Raw genomic sequence first — 19,052 nt, 5'->3', positions numbered from 1 at the left:
GGACATTTGCACTGAATACAATGCACCCTCTTTGCTGGAATATTTACTTCCTCAAGCATTTAACCCACATACATATTGTTCTCCTTATCACTTGTCAATGTGGTTTACCATTGTTCGAAAGGCTAGGACATATCTTCGAATAATTGACATCAAAAGATACGAGCATTGCACATGTATATTTTAGGTTTCTTCCTGAAGAATTGGGTGTGTGTTATATGGCAAACATACTTAAAAAATTGTAGCTTGAAATTATAGATGCTTGTTATACACCAGTGAGCATTATTATATTTTATCTTAAAAGAAGGATCTCAAAATTTATTCTTTGATAGCCCCAGTATATACTTAACACCAAACCAAACTGATACTTGCTGGATCATTTGGCATATCAATTATAAACATTTTAATACAGCACTAACATTTCACTAAGGTAAAAAATCTGGGAAATGTTTTACTTTAATTCTTAACATACTTGGTTACTAAAGCAAATAAAAAAAGAATACATTCTAGACATTATGTATTACTAAAAATTTAAGGCAGCTTTTGTTTATATATATAGGAAGACAACTGTGCACCTTGACAAAATGCACATTTCACAATTGTCTTTTGTATTGAATAGAAACATGCAGAAGATTTCCTCACACCCTCCAATGATAGGTATTTGTCATTAGTTGAGCAAGTCAAGAACGCATTATTCTGCTTTCAGTTTTTTAAGATAATAAAATATAAAGAAAATGTGGTGAAATAATGGAATATGCTGTTGAATATTTTTCAGTTCACAAGCTTAAAAACCCACTGCATTACATAGTATCTGCCTCTTTTATTATTTGATGGTAGTTAAAGAAGAAAGGAAATTAAATATCACATTTCTAAGATTATTTTCATAGACTTTGGGAGTATTTACTGATACAATGTGCATTAGTCTCTGTTATTTAATCCAGCAGGATAGTTTTAAGTAAATTAAAATAAGTTTATTAAGTAAATTAAATCACATTTCTTTTCATTTCCTTCAAAAATATTTCAGCAACAGAAAAATATTTGCATAATAATGTTTTCATCTACCTCATTACTCATGTAATGCCATGTACAAGCCTCGTGTTTTTCCACACTGAATGCAGAACTTTGTGAAACTTTGCAAATGAAAATTTTTTAATGTTTTGCTTTGCTCTGGACAGAAATCTTATAAATTCGCCTCTACATAGATGCAAACTTTATGAATCAACAGTTCATAATATTTTTCATACATTCAGACCTTGTTTCTGAACTTCCAGAACATTTTATTTCAAAAATTAAAAAGACACAAAAAACTGAGGATGAAGCCTGTTTCAATATTGTGAAAATGTCTGAAAAAACTTCTAAGAATGAATTAAAGTAATTAACTGGAATAACGTTAAACCAGCTGATGTTACTTAAACACAAAAAAATCATCACTTAATCTCTTTCTAGAATTCAAGTGCAACTATATACTATAAAAACTGTGTTTATAAAGATGACAGTAGCTTCACAAAATATTCATAAAGGCAAGTAATAGTATGTTGATTTATGTTTAACTATTTTTGCTTTAAAATTAATTTTATTTTTTCAGCCTTCTTAGTTTAGGAGACAATGTCTCAGATGATTTTTTGCCTCCAAAAGGCTACTCTTGCCCTAGTTGTTTTTTACTCATCAAAAAGGAAAAAGTTTTAATAAATTACTTTTGGTTACCTAATAGCAACAAAATACAAAATAAATGCCATCATCTAACCTGTTGCCTTTCTACTAAACTCCGAGTGAATAAATGGCACAGCTGAGCAACTGAAACGAAATACAAATATCTAAAATATAAGTAACATGTACAAGAAATATTATTACAAAAATTACATAATATTTTGATATTCATTATACTTTTAATTACAATTTTAAAACTATATTATCACCTCAGATCTATAGATATAGATGAGATGATAAATATAGTTTTAAAATTGTAATTAAAAGTATATATATATGAATGCTTAGTTTTGCTAACATAACAACAATGCAACACTAATACTTAACTGACAAATAACACAATACATGTGCATATTAAAACTATTAAACAACTATATCATCAACAATATCAATAAACTGAATTTTAAAAATGGAATAAATAAAAATAGCAATAAACAAAAATCACATGCCTTCATTTACAGCAGGGCTAGCCTTTTACCATGAGAAAACAAATTTTAACCCTTTCCAGAGAAGCAAGTTTTAATTGTTTAAAATGGTTAGAATAGATAAAAGGATGCCCCTTGGATTATTGCCAAGTTATTTCATTTATCGCCAAGTTGTTTCATTTATGGTAACCTGAGTAGTTGATTGCTATGGAAACTCTATTATCATGTAATTGTTTGCGTTATTACAGTGAATTTGAATGATGGGAAAAGATTTGGAAAGGTTTGTGTTTGTGTGTCCGATTTTGGATAAGAAGTACATTGTTATTTTGTCGTTTACATAGTAAAATGGCTGATTGTGGTAAGGTTTATTTGAAGTTTCTGTATGATTTTGAAAGAAAGGGGAAAAAGCATTAATTGACTGGTACGTAAATGAAGGTTTACTTAGTAGCCATTATTAAGTGTCCTGTTTGTAGGAAGGAAATGCGTATGGTCAAATGTTGGAAGATATTTTTTACTCTTATTTTTGTGAATTTATGTGGTAATGCCAGTATACAGATTCTAGTTCAGGTAATTTTAGGAAGTTTTAAATGCTGTTAAGAAATTTTGTTTGACTGAAGGCTCAGAAATTTGTAAATAAAGTGGATATATTTCCTTCGTGTAGTGCTAAGATGAATTTCATTTTTTATGTTATTTCATTGTTTGATTCAAAATTCATCTTAGCTTTATATTACTCAATAAGCCAGCCTACCAATGCTGATGAGTCCTGCCTGTGAGAACTTGCAGAAGAAAATCAGTATGCAACAACTGGAGAGCTTGCTAAGGAGTTAGACATTAGTGCTATGTCCATTAGTTATGCAGTGCATCATATAAACTTGACGTAAAAGTTCAATCTTTGGGTGCCACATAATTTGACTCAAGCAGATAAGGACAGGCGTGTTCGGGCCAGCCCTAATCTGCTCGAATATCAATGTAAGGACAAAATTCTGGATCGAATCATCACTTGTGAAGAAAAGTGGATTTACTTTAACAACACAGGCTCAAAAAGGGGTTCGTCTGTACCCAGTGTGCACGCTGGCAGTGTCGCAAAGCATAATTTCACTAACAAAAAGATCAGGCTTTGCATCTGGTGAGATTGCCACGGTATCCACGAAAAGTATCTGGAAAACGGTAAAACCATTGACAATAAAATATACAGCAAAATTCTAGTCCATGTTGACATGGCTATCATGCAAAAACGTCGAACTGAGTTCCAGAGCAAAACAGTAATGTTCCATCAAGATAATGCAAGATTACATATGTCTGCATTCACTGGCTGGACTCTATACAGACTTGAATGGGATCTTTTGCCACACCCACCACATATCCCTGATATCGCTCCTTCATACTTCTATCTTTTCTCACACCTGCAGCTACATCTTGCTTGTGCTTTCTTCCATTCTGTATACAGCGTCCAAAATCAGGTTGATCTATTTTTGGAATCGCGGTCACCAAGTTTCTTGGGCGAAAAACTACCAAAATTTTGGCAGAAAATCATAGATTTTGGCGGTGATTACTACCCGCATTAAAGGTACTTTTTTCATGTTTTCTTTTTTTTTTTTTTTTTTTTTTTTTCCTAACTTAATTCAGAAAACTTTTTGGCAGAAAACTTTCGTTACAACTAAATATTATCACCTTGAATAATATTTGGAAGTAGTTAAGGGAGCACCAAACTGATGCTACGAAATTTTGTTAATGAAATGTTTTCATACCTGCCAACCTCTAAAGATAAAAATTCAGAAGATTTCTCCAAAATTCAGAAGAACACAAAGAATTAATATCATGCTTTGATATTAAAAAAATAACAATTTATACAAATAGAAAAAAGAAAGGTTGATCTTTACATTATGGTAACTTGGCGATTTTTTGGCAAAAATTTGGCAACCAACTCTCCTACAGCAACCCTATATTTTTTTCCCCCGCCGCCATTTTGTCTTCACGAAGTAAAGACATGTTTCTTTTCTTTTTATCTACTGAACACTTCTTCCAACAATCTAGTAGCCGAATTACACTCATGCTAGAAATTTTATCAAACAAAACTGCTTAATCAAGACAAATATTCACTGCAAAATTGGGAAAAAGTGCACAATACCATACTCCTTATGCGTTTTTCAAAATAACACATACACATAAACCATGTACACGCCGACTTATTTTTACTTAAAAAAACATCGCAGAATTGCACAAAAATGGCATTGCGCACACTCTTCACTATATCCATGTACACTGCTTTTTTCTCATAAATTAGAAAAATTTCACGAAAATACATGACAATTTTCTCAATCTTTAAACCCTGTAAAAAGAACATATATGATATTACCTGATCGCGAAAAAGTACTTATCCTTTACAAATATGAACATTTCCACATATAAAATAAATAAAATATCCAAAAACTTTTACCTCTAAATCATCTATTACATTATACACGTCACCAACGAATTCATACCACAAGCATTACAAATACTTAGTATCAAATATTTAAATTATTTCCATGCACGTTTATTTCAACTTAAACGTATACCAAATTCCTACAAACATAAAATTCACAAAATAACTATCATTTAATTAAAATATCACTAAACCATGTACACGTCGACTTATTTTTACTTAAAAAAACATACCAGAATTGCACAAAAATGGCATTGCGCACACTCTTCACTATATTCATGTACACTGCTTTTTTCTCATAAATTAGAAAAATTTTACAAAAATACATGACAATTTTCTCAATCTTTAAACCCGGTAAAAAGAACATATATGAAATTACCTGATCGCGAAAAAGTATTTACCCTTTCCAAATATGAACATTTCCACATATAAAATAAATAAAATATCCAAAAACTTTTACCTCTAAATCATCTATTATATTATAAACGTCACCAACGAATTCATATTGCAAGCATTACAAATACTTAGTGTCAGATATTTAAATTATTTCCATGCACGTTTACTTCAACTCAAACGTATACCAAATTCCTACAAATGTAAAATTCACAAAATAACTATCATTTCATTAAAATATAATTAAATTCAAAAACACTACTTAAAATATAAATGAGCACATACATTAAATTAATAAAAATTACCTTACAATCCTAATTACTTTAAACTAAATCATTGCTAATAACAATTTTCCCAATAATACCAAATTCCTTTCCACCTTACATTTAGAACAATGCATAAAAATAATATCCTCAAATAATTAAAAATACTAACTTACCTAATCTTCTTCAGAATCTTGATTACGTGGCGGATACACTTTTCTAATCCATTCAATAAAATTATTGAAAGATTTTTTCTGCGAATTTTTCCTCCATACTTCCTCCGCTAAATAAAAAGGAAACTTCTCTTTATCACAATGCCTAAATACCCATTTCGAATTCACTTTAGTTAGGGCCATGGGATCCAAAAATTAAACAACACTGTTTCACACAACACAGAATAAAGCTAAATACAAAATTTCCACATTTTTTCCCGATTTCCCCCCTTTTCCGATTAAAGAACCGTAATTCGTCCATTAATATCACATGACATATCCCATGATCTCTCATTTCCCTCACGCAAAATAATGCGTAATCGGAACTGAGTACTGCTCACATTATTACCAAAGTCCCAGGTAGTAACCTTTATCGCCTCCAAAATGTCGCCAAACTACCAGTTACCATATTGTAAAGATCAACCAAAAGAAAATTGTACTTGCATTAGTAAATATCAATTAAGTAGTAACTAAAAAATTTATTAGGAAACATAAAACAAGAACTTAATGTTACACAAAAAAAATTATTGCAATGAATTTAGAGTGCATTTTTTGGCTGTAGCCAAAAATTCTTTGGAAAATTTCCTGTCATAACAATTAGCAATTAAAATGTTTTCTAGAGTTTTTCGTGAAATTGAAGAACGAAACATAAGTTTTGTTTTTCTTCACAACACTGAAGACTCTCTCGCACTCAGCATTACTTTGTGGAATTACAGCTGCAGCTTTTTCTGCTGCCAAATTAATTAAGTGGCATGGACATCCAATCACAATTAATTCATTTTGTTCTTTTTTGAGGAAAGAGGCTACACCCTTTTTGTCACCCACCATGACATGAGCATTATCTGCACCAAATGAAATGCAGTTTGATATTGGGATGTTAAGTTGTTTCAACTCATTAATTACCAAGGAGGCAATATTTTCTCCCATAGCGTCTCCATTTAACAATGGAAGACGGAAAAGATGAGTTTTCATTTCATTGGAAACATCACAGAAATATGTGACAACGATGGGGGTAAAGCTTCCAATCGCTGTCATTGCTGCCATCGATTGACACTGAAAATGCTGAATTCTGGAGTGCAGCTATCGTTTTACTTTGTACATCGCAAGCAATTTCGTTCACAATAGAAGATGTTTTCGTGCCCGCACAAGCATATTTCTGAGCAATCTTGGAGTCGGGAAACATCCGCCTGAAAAGTTGACCGGCGGCGCTTAGCAGCACGTTGTGTTCGATGAGGAATGCAGTAAACAAACACTCTGCCAAAATGACATCAGCATCCGAATTCGTAGCCGAATTTGAAAAAAAATCATCCACTTTCTTTGACGTTGTCAAAGCCGAAGCATTAACTTCATGCTTTTTAGACTTAACATGCTTCACAATGTCGCTTCTTCCACCGTGACTTATTATGAAGTCACACACGCACACGTTGCAAAAAGCAGTTATTTCCTTTGAAGAATTCTTTAATTGTTGGAAATTCGGCTTTGTAGGCAAGCCGAAAATATTGAGAATACCTTTTTTTTTTAACTCATTTCGTAACAACGACGTATTAAGAAAATTCGTAGCATGTGCAAACAAACAAACAAAAAAAAAAAAAAAAAAAAAAAAAAAAACCCAGAATGCGACAATCCATGCTCGCTGAGTCCGAGCCGAGTAATTCCCTTGCTGCTGAAGCGAACGTGAAAAAAATAATCTGGTGCCCACAAAGAAAAGAGTGGGAGAAACAAGTTCAGCGCATTGCGACGAGTTGGGAGAAACCGCAGGTTACTGGATTCGAAGTAGTCAGTAAAACATGATGCAATTCGCAAAAATCGCTGAATTGATGAAAAATTCTAAAATTTCGACAAAAATCACTAAAAACACACTTGAAAAAGGAAAAAAATCATAAAAAATGGATTACGATCGTAAAATCGTAAAGACAAACGCATTTTCGTAAAAATTACAAAAAATTCGTAAAAGTTGGCAGGTATGTGTTTTCCATTCTTGGCCCACAGAAAGGGGTGCAAATTCTTCAGTTGTCCCTGGGCGCTGGAATCTTAGCTATACCACTGGTGGATGCCCTTTCCCATTCTCGCTTGGTTGTTTCTGGATGTCCTTTCCCATTCTCGCTTGGTTGTTTCTGGATGTCCTTTCCCATTCTCACTGTGTAACAGCAGTCTACCCTGGACAAAATTCTCAAAGATGATGAGATGGCTAGTTAGAATTTCCCAAAAAATACTTGAGAAGCCAATGTCTAGTCATGTACAAAAAGAAAAAAAAAAAAAAGAAAAAAAAGATATTTTTAAATCAAAAAAATGATATCAAAGAAGTAAAACATTTGTTGCAGCTATTAAAACCTATCATTCTCACACTGCATAAAAGTTTAATAAACACATAAATAAACTTCTATTGCAAATGCTCATGAAATGTGGTTGGCACTAATGGCTGATGATAACCTGACCTTATGAAAACTTTATGCAATAGGTCAAAAGTAGGATAATCAGGTAACAGCAAAAACTTATGTTTAATGCTTTACTTCAAAGCTTTTCAAGCAAAATTTACTATTTTCCTGAACAAATTTCAGCTTCTACATGTTTCTACTATTGCAAATGAAGTTTTCACAACAGACTTGCATAATGATGATATCACCTACAAATACTGACGAGCCTGAAAGAATATTCTTCACTCTTACACTTTTTAAAATAAATTGAGAAATACCTTGGGTTTTGAAACAAGCCTTCCACAATAGACTACTTCATGAAGTAAAAGTCAGCTTGAACTTCAAATGCGACATGTAACCTTTAACTACCTGTTATGCAACTTTGAATAAATATTGTTAACACTTAAATTGAAGTTACATTTTAAAATATATAGTGAAACACTGGATTACAAATGCCTCTAATTCTAAAATAATCTGAACAAAATCATGCTGGATGATGAGCGGTATCTTGAGCTACAAACACTCAAGATGACAAATGATTTTCAGAGGTGTTATGGGATAATTTCTCATGTCGAATTAACATACAACTTCCAGAAACACTATTTTAAAATTTTCCATCGCTTAACCCTCATTAACTTACTAGCTGCAGTAAGTGACGACTGGCAGCAAGCGGCTTATAGAACTTTGAATTCAGCCATTCTTCGACACTTAGGATATTTTTGTTATTTGTGATATTGTGTTTCTCTGCAAAACCATGGGGTTGGAAGTTAAGAATGAATATATAGAAAGGGTTAAAAAAATGAGTTCAATAAGAAACTGAGTAAAGTTCAGAACAAAACCTTACAAATGGAGATTGCGGAAGAAATGTTTTGAAGCGAGGAAGAAAAAATGAAGCCAATTCTTTGACTGCAAACATGTGCAAAATAGGATAACATGAAAATTTTTATGTACCACCCTAATAAAGTGAGAATTCTATTTTACAGACTGAGACAGTAGATCACTGATACAGACTACTATTGACACAATGACACTGTACAAGTGGTAGTGTGCTACCACTCATACAGTGGGAATTCTACTTTAGTGTGTGCTGTGTTTGTACCTATAACTGGAAGAGCTTAATTAAACCATAGGGCCACTTGTGGTCAGGTAGGCAGGCCGCTTGCCACAAAGACACACACCTCCCTAAAAAAGCAGTAGTAAGCTACAGTATAAGCACTTTCAACAATAATGTCATATCTCGCTTAAGAAACATTTTAAAATGTAGACAACAAATCATACTGAACATAATTGGAGTGAAGTAGAAGCATAGTAAGTCTCAAGAAGAACAGTACTAAAAGACAAAGAAAAGATAAAAGATGCCCCAGAAAGAGTGTGACCTAATGTTTTCATGGAAGATATTGCTCATGCCTCCCTCCCTCCCCCCCCCCAAAAAAACTCTTCCTTATCACTTTCCACTTATGTCATCCACTGTTTTCTGTACGTGAATGAATTAAACTTTAATTTTTTTCTTCTTTTGTTTATTGTATTTATTCGTTTTTTCCCCTTTAGTACTCTACAGTTTTCACTTATTTCATCAGTTTCTGACACTTTTATAATCATTTTTAACTGATTACAGCTACTTTGGCAGAAATCAGTGAGCCCTGATTTATGAAATGATGCATAAATAACATTCAGCATATTATTAATTTTAAAATGAAAATTAAGAGAGAAAATTACTTACAAATATCTGGTGCAAAACGAACTTGTTCTCCATTACAACTTGTAATAAATTCTTGAACTTGAGCATACAAGACTTCATATTCAGGAATGTTTGGCAGGCTAAATTTTACACATCTGAAAATAATATAGCAAGTTTTCAATATTAATAATTTACACATAAAATATGCATTTTAAACCCACCCATAACTTCATTTATTAAACCTTTGCACAACAAACTGTAATAAAAAATATAATTTGTACTTAATGAAACTTAAATATGAAATAAATTAAAGCCTGTCATTAAAACACAGCTGAATTTCATTACAACTGCTTAATACGAAGGTTATTAACGCTAACAAATGTATGTAATTTATATAACAATTATGACTTTAAATTATTTCATTGTTATGATACTGTTAAGACAAGAAGAAACTCAATAGTAGGCCAACATAGAACCATTTCTCTTAGAATTATTTCAACAGGCTCATAGCTGACTTTTAGGCAACTCCTGTTCTAGCTATTGCTTCTACCTACTTATTCAAATTAGCATCTTCAATAACATTATCCAAGCACTGTTGAAGTTTAACATTTTTCTTTGCAATTCTGAAAGCATCAGCTTTTTTCCTTCCTCCCTTCCCATATGATTACAGTCAACTTAGTTATAGTTTTTTCAAGAACATTCAAAGGTTAGAGTAGACTTTAAAGTGCCCCTTGTATTATGGCGAAGTTGTTGTTTCATTTATGGTAGCCTGAGTAGTTGAATGTTATGTGCACTGTATTGTGATGTAATCGGGTGCATGATTCGGGGAAATTTTGAATCATGGGATGTTTTATAAGCACTTTTGTGGTGTGTGTTGGTTATATTATTTAGACGGTAGTATGGCTGAATTAGCAAGATTAATTTGAAGTCTATACGATTTGGAATGAAAGGGAAAAAGCGTTAATTGACTGGTGTGTAAATGAAGGTTTACTTAATAGCCATTATAAGTGTCCTGTATGTAAGAAGGATATGCATCTAGTCGAATGTAGAAACCGTTTAGATGGATTTGAATGGGTTTGTAGGAAGAAAGGTTCAGATGTGGCAATGCCGATACATGGATTCGAGTTCAGATAATTTTAGGAAGTTTTTGGATGCTGTTAAGGAATTTTGTGTGTCACAGACTAAAGACGGAGGAACTTCTAAATAGGGTAAGAGAACATTTGGGCTGATCTTTGGAATATGGTAACAGCTAGTTTGGCGACATTTAGGTAAGGCGATAAAGGTTACTAGCTAGGACTTTAGCAATAATCTGAGAAGTACACAGTTCCAGTCCTTTTTACAGACTTCAAAGATTCACAAAATTTTCCTGCAAATTTTTCTAATTTATGAGAAAAATTATTTATATGTTTCATATATAAATTTTCCCTGTAAAAAGAAATTTCTGTGCACGTTTGTTCCACTACTTTCTGGAAAATTCCAATCGTGATTTTAGCCAATAAGCACTTAGAAACAATTTCACACCTAATCTTCGTCACGATTAAGCACTTTTATTCCATAAAAGTTCTAGCATAAGCGTAATTCAGCTAGCAGATTGTTGGAAAAAATGTTGAGTAAAAAAAAAAAAAAAAGCCTTTACTTCGTGAAAACAAAATGGCGTCAAAAAAAAATCTAGCAGGTTGCTGTAGCAAGGTTGGTTGCCAGATTTTGCCAAGTTACCATAATCCGAATATTCACCAATATTATTTGCTTTTTGTAGTGCTTAAATGTTGGTAAAAGTTTACATGTTACATGTTGGTAAAAGTTTACAACTGGGTGCCCCTTGTTTTTTGGCGATTCTTTTTTGATGCCAAGATCGAAGCCAGGAAGACACAATTTCAAGATGGCCGCTACACAAAACCAAAATAAAAAGTCAAATAATTGCATAAACTCTGTGTCCATGTACACATCGCTCTGTTTTCACTTAAAAAAACATCCCAGAATTGCACAAAATAGGCATTGGGCACTGTTTAAATTTGTCCATGTACACATCAATCTGTTTTTATTTTTAAAAAAATCAGGAGGCTAAAAGCAAAGTTACACTATCATGGTAACCAGAAATAAGATTTCATTGCCAAAATGTTACAAAAAATTGCCGCTAATCGAAGGGGCACCCAATTCTACACTAGAGCTAACATGGTATTCCTTTTTTATGTTATTTTATTGTTTGGTTTAAAATGTAGTTTATTGAGATTATGTATTTTTTGTTTGCCTATATTGTACAATTGGGTGCTCCTTTGACTTTTAAGTGAAAATATATCGATGTGTACATGGACAAAGTAAAGAAGTGAAAAGAGGTCGACGTGTACATGGATAAAGTCAAGGAAGTGCGCTATGCCATTTTGGTGCAATTTGGGGATTTTGGAAGCACTTCCGCAGAGAACCCGGTAAATGTAAACATTGCCGACTTTGGCGATAATAGTTCAAACCTGGTAACCCAGTGAATTTATCCTATTCACCTGTTTAAAGTTTGCAACCATTCCTCTTGCGTTCATTTTGTTGAATTATCACTGTTGTTGTTCGCATTTGCAGATATATATTATTCTTCTCTTATTTATTATTATTATTTCTGAATTTTTTTAACAACAAACAGATAGAAATATTTGCGTAGATAGATGCCAGTTCTCGGTTCGGGGTGAAAGGAAGAAAATACGGCGAGAAGGGTGAATGCTAATTTGTAACACGGCTGCTCACATTGTGTTCTTAATTATTAACAGCTCTACGAACCATGAGGGTTCCAACCTCTAAAATAATTTGTTTCCGTAGGCCGCAAAAATGTGCATTTTAAATAAGTAATGCTTTTATTTTTATTATTGGTTATTGTCATCTAAAATTATGAGAATAAATCAATTTTTATGGTGTAAAATGTTAACAAGATAATATATTGTTAATGCTTTTCTAACAATAACCTTTCAGAGGATGGCAGGTGTGACATAAATAGATGATTAAATTGAAATAAAAAATATTATTGATTATCTAAGATGACAGAACAGTTTGATGCATCACCATGGTCATCAAAATTAGCAAACCACTGCTGGTGTAAGGAATATATTGTTTTCTGTGTTAACTGGAATTTAAGACAAATTTTTTCGTTTAGCACGTTTAACTGGGTAATTTCAGTACATTAATACCAATTTATATTTTTTAGATGAATTTCTATTTCCGTTATAAATGCTTATACATTATGGGGTAGAGTTGACTTTAAGGTACCCCTTGTATTATCGTGAAGTTACTGTTTCATTTATTGCTAAGTTGTTGTTTCGTTTTACGCCAAGTTGTTGTATCATTTATGGTAACCTGAGTAGTTGGACGTTATGGAAACCCTATTATGACATAATCGTTTGCATTATTCTGGGAAATTTTGGGTTATCTTTGGATTATGGTAACTTGGCGATTTTTTGGCGACCAAACCTGCTAGTTTTTGTTTGGATGCCATTTTGTTTTCACGAAGTAAAGGCATTTTTTTTTTAACTCAACATTTTTTTTCAACAATCTGCTAGACGAATTAAGCTTATGCTACAACTTTTATGGAACAAAAGTGCTTAATCATGACGAAGATTAGGTGCAAAATTGGGAGAAAGTGCAGAATCACCCACTGCTTGCCACGTTTTTAAGAATTGCACATACACGATATCCATGTACACATCGATCTATTTTCACTTAAAAAAACATCCCAGAATTGCACAAAAATGGCATTGCGCACACTCTTGACTTTATCCATGTACACTGCTAAATCCTAGCTAGTAACCTTTATCGCCTTACCAAAATGTCGCCAAACTCCCTGCTACCATATTCCAAAGATTAGTCAAATTTTGAATCATGGGATGTTTTGGAAAGACTTTTGTGGTGTGTGTTCCTGAGGAAGTATATTGCTTGTTTCATTGTTTAGACTGTACAATGGCTGAATGTAGTAGAATTAATCTGAAGTTTCTGTACGATTTGGAACGAAAGGGGAAAAGTGCATTAATTGAGTGAATTAATTGTGTAAATGAAGGTTTACTTAGTAGCCATAGTCCGGAACTATGTAGTATATTTTTGACTCTTATTTTTGTGAATTTCTGTGGCGACGCAGATATACGGATTGTAGTTCAGATAATTTTAGGAAGTTTGCGGATGCTGTTGAGGAATTTTGTGTGCCATAGACTGAAGACGAACGAATTTCTAAATAAGGTAAGGGGATTTTTTGCTTTGTGTAGTGCTAAAATACATAACAAGTTTTTCCTTTTTTGTGTTATTTTATTGTTTGATTTAAAATGTAGCTTATTGAGATTATGTATTTTTTGTTTGCCTGTATTGTACAATTGGGTGCTCCTTTGAATTTTAAGTGAAAATATATCGATATGTACATGGACAAACTCAAGGGAGTGCGTAAAGCATAGTTTGTGCAATTTGGAGATTTTTTTTTTTAAGTGAAAATAGGTCGATGTATACATGGATAAAGTCAAGGGTGTGCACAATGTCATTTTTGTGCAATTCGACGATAATTTTTTTTTTTTTTTTAAGTGAAAATAGGTCGATGTGTACATGGATACCGAGTTTGTGCAATTCTTTGACTTGTTATTTTGGCTTTCGTAGCGGCATTGTTTTCGCCAAAACTCGCTGCTACACAGGCCAAAATAACAAGTCAAAGTATTGCACAAACTCGGTATCTATGTACCGCCAAAAATCGCCAAGGGGTACCATAAAATATACTTTTACCTATATTAGCTTATGCTTAATATATTCTTTTCTGTGCTAACTTGAATTTAATACAAATTTATTTTCGTATATCACGCTTAACCAGTTAGTTTTACAGCTACATGCTTATTATCTGTGAATTTTTACTACCATATGCTTAATATATTGTTTTGTCTGCTAATTTGAATTTACATGCACTAAAAGTCACGTTACATGAAAACCCGGGAATTTTTTTTTTTTTTTTTTAAGTGAAAATAGGTCGACGTGTACATGGATACCGAGTATGTGCAATTTTGGCTTTGTGTAACGTGAAAATCGCCGTTATGCAAGCCTTAGGTATATGCATTAGAATTACACTAGTCTGTTTCCTATGGTAGATCTTTTCAATAAATACGCTTTAAAAATCTTTTTGAGCTACATGATTTTAATATAAAAAATTCTGCACATAAATTATGTAACTTACAAGATTAAAATTAGCTTCCAATTTATTTTTTGAGTAGGTAAAATGTATGCAGATAGTACTTTTGGTGCTACTTTGGTAGACAGTTGCATGGATTTTGTCGATTTTTTTTTAGCGAGCAATACGACTTACGGTGAACCCCTTGTTAGACAAGTTATTTAGGTTGATCTTTACATTATGGTAACTTGGCGTTTTTTTGGCGAAAATTTGGCGACCAACTCTCCTACAGCAACACTCTATTTTTTTTTCCCGCCGCCATTTTGTCTTCATGAAGTAAAGACATGTTTCTTTTCTTTTTATCTACTGAAAACTTCTTCCAACAATCTACTAGCCGAATTACACTTATGCTAGAAATTTTATCTAACAAAACTGCTTAATCATGACAAATACTCACTGCAAAATTGGGAAAAAGTGCACAATACCATACTCCTTACGCGTTTTTCAAAATAACACATACACATAAACCATGTACACGCCGACTTATTTTTACTTAAAAAAACATTCCAGAATTGCACAAAAATGGCATTGCTCACACTCTTCACTATATCCATGTACACTGCTTTTTTCTCATAAATTAGAAAAATTTCACGAAAATACATGACAATTTTCTCAATCTTTAAACCCGGTAAAAAGAACATATATGAAATTACCTGATCGCGAAAAAGTATTTACCCTTTCCAAATATGAACATTTCCACATATAAAATAAATAAAATATCCAAAAACCTCTAAATCATCTATTACATTATACACGTCACCAACGAATTCATACCGCGAGCATTACAAATACTTAGTATCAAAAATTTAAATTATTTCCATGCACGTTTACTTCAACTAAAACGTATACCAAATTCCTACAAACATAAAATTCACAAAATAACTATCATTTAATTAAAATATAATTAAATTCAAAAACACTACTTAAAATATAAATGAGCACATACATTAAATTAATACATACATAAATACCCATTTCGAATTCACTTTAGTTAGGGCCATGGGATCCAAAAATTCATGAACACTGTTTCACACAACACAGAATAAAGCCAAATACAAAACTTCCAGATTTTTTCCCAATTTCCCCCCTTTTCCGATTAAAGAACCGTAATTCGTCCATTAATATCACATGACATATCCCATGATCTCTCATTTCCCTCACACAAAATAATGCGTAATCGGAACTGAGTACTGCTCACATTATTACCAAAGTCCCAGGTAGTAACCTTTATCGCCTCCAAAATGTCGCCAAACTACCAGTTACCGTATTGTAAAGATCAACCGTTATCTATGGTAACGGATACTTTGTTGTCATTTTATGTTAAAAATAATGCATTTTATTATGCATAAATTCCGTCTTTTAAATATTATTTATGGCTTCTAAATATTAAAAATCAATTTAATTTTGCATTTTTATTTGAAATAAAAATTTTATTTTTATTGTTTATGATATTTTATGTTGTGGATGATGTAAAAAATGACGTCACATTATTTTAAAAGCAATTGGTCACATTACTTTAAAAGTCAAAGAATTGCACAAACTCGGTTTCCATGTACCGCCAAAAATCGCCAAAGGGTACCCTAAAATATACTTTTACAAATTCAAAAATGACTTATGTTATGAGGACATGCGTTTCATAGATGCGTGAGCATATTTTACGTGTTTTTAAACAAAAATAAAAAAAAAACTTACAGAATAGCTAATACACCTAAAGAATGCTCCTGAAGATCAAGAGTAGCTAATACATCATCTAGAAGAGCTGCATTCTTTAATAATAGCTCTGTACTTTTAGAAACAAAGTCACAAAGAGGTTCGAAACTTCCTGAAATAAAACGATGTAGTAATTAGCATTTACTATCTAAACAAGCTTATAAGAAATAAAATAGTTCGCTTATACATATTTGAACACTACGCAAATTACAAATATCGAACTCATTACCCTGTGAAGATAAGCTTCGCACTTTAACAATAAATTGCTCTAACGGAGTAGCCATATCGGCAAATTTCACAAACAAACTACAAGACGCGCAATGTTGCCATAGGATGGAACGATCTTTTGTAGGGAAAAGTGTTCTGATAATGTTGCTCAACTCCAACTTAACGAAGATGGATTCAGCGAGTTTTACAGAATTCCGCAAATCGGAACCCGGAAGTGTGTTCTACGTCATCACCGGATATGTACCTTTGATATCTCCGTTGGCAACAAAGCTTGGCGAGCATTTGGCGTTATTTTTTTCCCGTAAATTTTTCCGCGAGGTCAAGAATTGGCGCTAATTTAGTTCACGTGTTAATTAGCGAGTGTGAGGTGCGTATTTTTTGCGCCATTTTTCTCGCTTTCCTTCAGCTATTTATCTTCTTTTTTTCTATTAATAATTATTTGTATTTTGTTATATTTATGATTAGTGTTTGATTTTCATTTAATTTATAGTTGCATTTTATTTACAGCATATATAATTATTGATCTGTGTTTCGATTTGTAGTTGTTTGTTTTGCCGATATGCAACCAAAAAAGATGAAATTACTTATAATTGGAGATTCAATGGTTAAATATTTGGATGAATATTTACCGGCGAATCTTCTGAATTATGAAGTAGATTTACATTCTTTTCCTGGTGCAACGATAGAAAGGTTAAGACGTAAGATATCCTTTTTGGACAATCGATACCATTTGATTTTGGTACATGTTGGTACCAACAATTCGAATGACAGTGTTGAAGATATTCTTAAAAAGTACGATTGCCTCTTTAAGGATATTAAACGTTTGAACCCGAATATCAATGTTATCATTTCAAATATCCTACCACGTGGTGAAGATTTTTTTCACAACTTTAAATCAGCGAGTAGCAGCTTTGAACCGTTTACAGGTAATTAATAGAAAGATTGTAGAAATTAATTCTCAACTTGAAAAGTACTGCCAAAATCGAGAAGCGTTTTTTATTTGCAGGTCGTCTCATCATTTTGGAGCTAAGTTATTGGCTAGGGATGGATTACATCTAAACCGTCTGGGGAACAAGAAACTTGCGGCAGTTTTCCTGGATAATATCAAGATTGTCTTGACTTCAAAGCCAGTTTCTACAAAGGTAAGTCCTTTTGTATTGCCTTGTGTTTCATTTACTACATTGGATTTTCCACCTCTGAGTGATTCTTTTGTTTCTGCAAGCCCTTCTTATCCTCTCTATTCAACTGTTTTAAAGCATGGTTGTGCTGTAGATGCTACTAAGAAGGCTAATTCTGATTTGAGAAATGCTGCTAAAGTTGCTTCTGGCTCTCGGCTGAAAAGGGTTGTTATTTCTGGTGCTGGATCTCATTTTAAATGTGTTGTCCATGGTGGTGACTCTCATTCAAAGAATGCTGTTAACCACACAGATGGTTTTAGTTTGCATCTGCAAAATGATACCACCCCTGGCTCACATCCGAAAAACGTTGCCAACCCAGATGCTAGCTCTCGGTCTCTTTGCATTGCTGGCCATGGTGGTGGATCTCGCCCAAGGAACGCTTCTGTCCATAGAACTGGTTCTGGTTTGCATGTAAGGAATGGGACTAAACCTAGATGTCATCCTAGAAATGTTGCCATATGTAGTGTTGGCTCTCATTTTAAGTATGTCAATGGTTTTAGTTCACGTCCAAGGAATGCTGCCGTCCCTCGTTCTGGTTCTGATTTGCGTCCAAGGAATGTTGCTATCTCTGGCCTAAGTCCTGAGAATGTTGTCATTCCCGGTGTTGACTGTCATTCTAGACTTGTTGGTGTCCGTGGTACTGGCTGTCATCCGAAGAATGCTGCTTCTGGTTTGCATTCAAGGAATAACGTCACTCCCAGCTCCTGTCATAGAAATGATATCCTTGCTGATGTTGACTCCTCCAGGCGTGTTGCAGTCCATGGTTCTGGCCGTTTTCTGAGGAGCAGTGCTAGTTCCACTGTTAATTCTTCTATGAACACTACTGTCCCAATTGCTAGTTTTCAGAAGAAACCAATTCGTGCTTTTGGTGATGGTTTGTGTCCAAGGAGGGATTTGACTGTTAGTGGCAGTTTGCATCTGAAGAATGCTGCTTCAGTTGTTTTGCGCCTAAGAAGTGTAATGGCCTAGATGGGATCATCACTAAAGAATGCAGTCACTGCTGCTGGTTGTAGTGTACAGCAGGCAAGTGCTGTTTCTTTCAGTGATTGTTATCCATTGTATTGTGCTTCTGTTAGTGGCAAAGGGAGTTTAAAAAATGATCCAACAAATTTTGATATTTCACAACCTAAATTGTGTACAACAAAAGATGATTTTTACTCTGACTTTGCCTCTAGTTATGTTTTGCAGCAAAAGAACATTTCTATGACCAGAAAAAGCACTTCTTGTAGTTCAGGCCTAAGTTTCTTTCACT

General features: G+C 33.3%; 1 protein-coding gene across 4 annotated transcripts in view; it reads right to left on the bottom strand.

Annotated features, from left to right (window-relative positions):
- CSN3 (COP9 signalosome subunit 3) overlaps positions 1-16,801 on the bottom strand; it is a 114,972-nt gene extending 98,171 nt beyond the window's left edge. For 2 of the 4 annotated variants that reach the window (XM_035372719.2, XM_035372720.2), the window contains exons 1-4: positions 16,624-16,801; positions 16,377-16,506; positions 9,557-9,669; positions 1,742-1,791 (exon numbers count right to left, since the gene is read on the bottom strand). In XM_035372719.2, the coding sequence (XP_035228610.1) occupies positions 1,742-1,791; positions 9,557-9,669; positions 16,377-16,506; positions 16,624-16,678 (348 nt within the window). In that variant the 5' untranslated portion in view covers positions 16,679-16,801. Of the gene's footprint in view, positions 1-1,741; positions 1,792-9,556; positions 9,670-15,647; positions 15,830-16,376; positions 16,507-16,623 lie in introns of those variants that run through there. The other 2 variants (XM_035372721.2, XM_085817047.1) reach the window with 2 other exon arrangements.
- Positions 16,802-19,052: the final 2,251 nt, after the last annotated feature.

Source organism: Stegodyphus dumicola, chromosome 5 (assembly GCF_044657685.1).
Source record: "Stegodyphus dumicola isolate Sdum_Otavi_A_Nest chromosome 5, ASM4465768v1".
Classification (NCBI taxonomy): domain Eukaryota; kingdom Metazoa; phylum Arthropoda; class Arachnida; order Araneae; family Eresidae; genus Stegodyphus; species Stegodyphus dumicola.
This window is presented reverse-complemented; position numbering and strand designations above follow the sequence as displayed.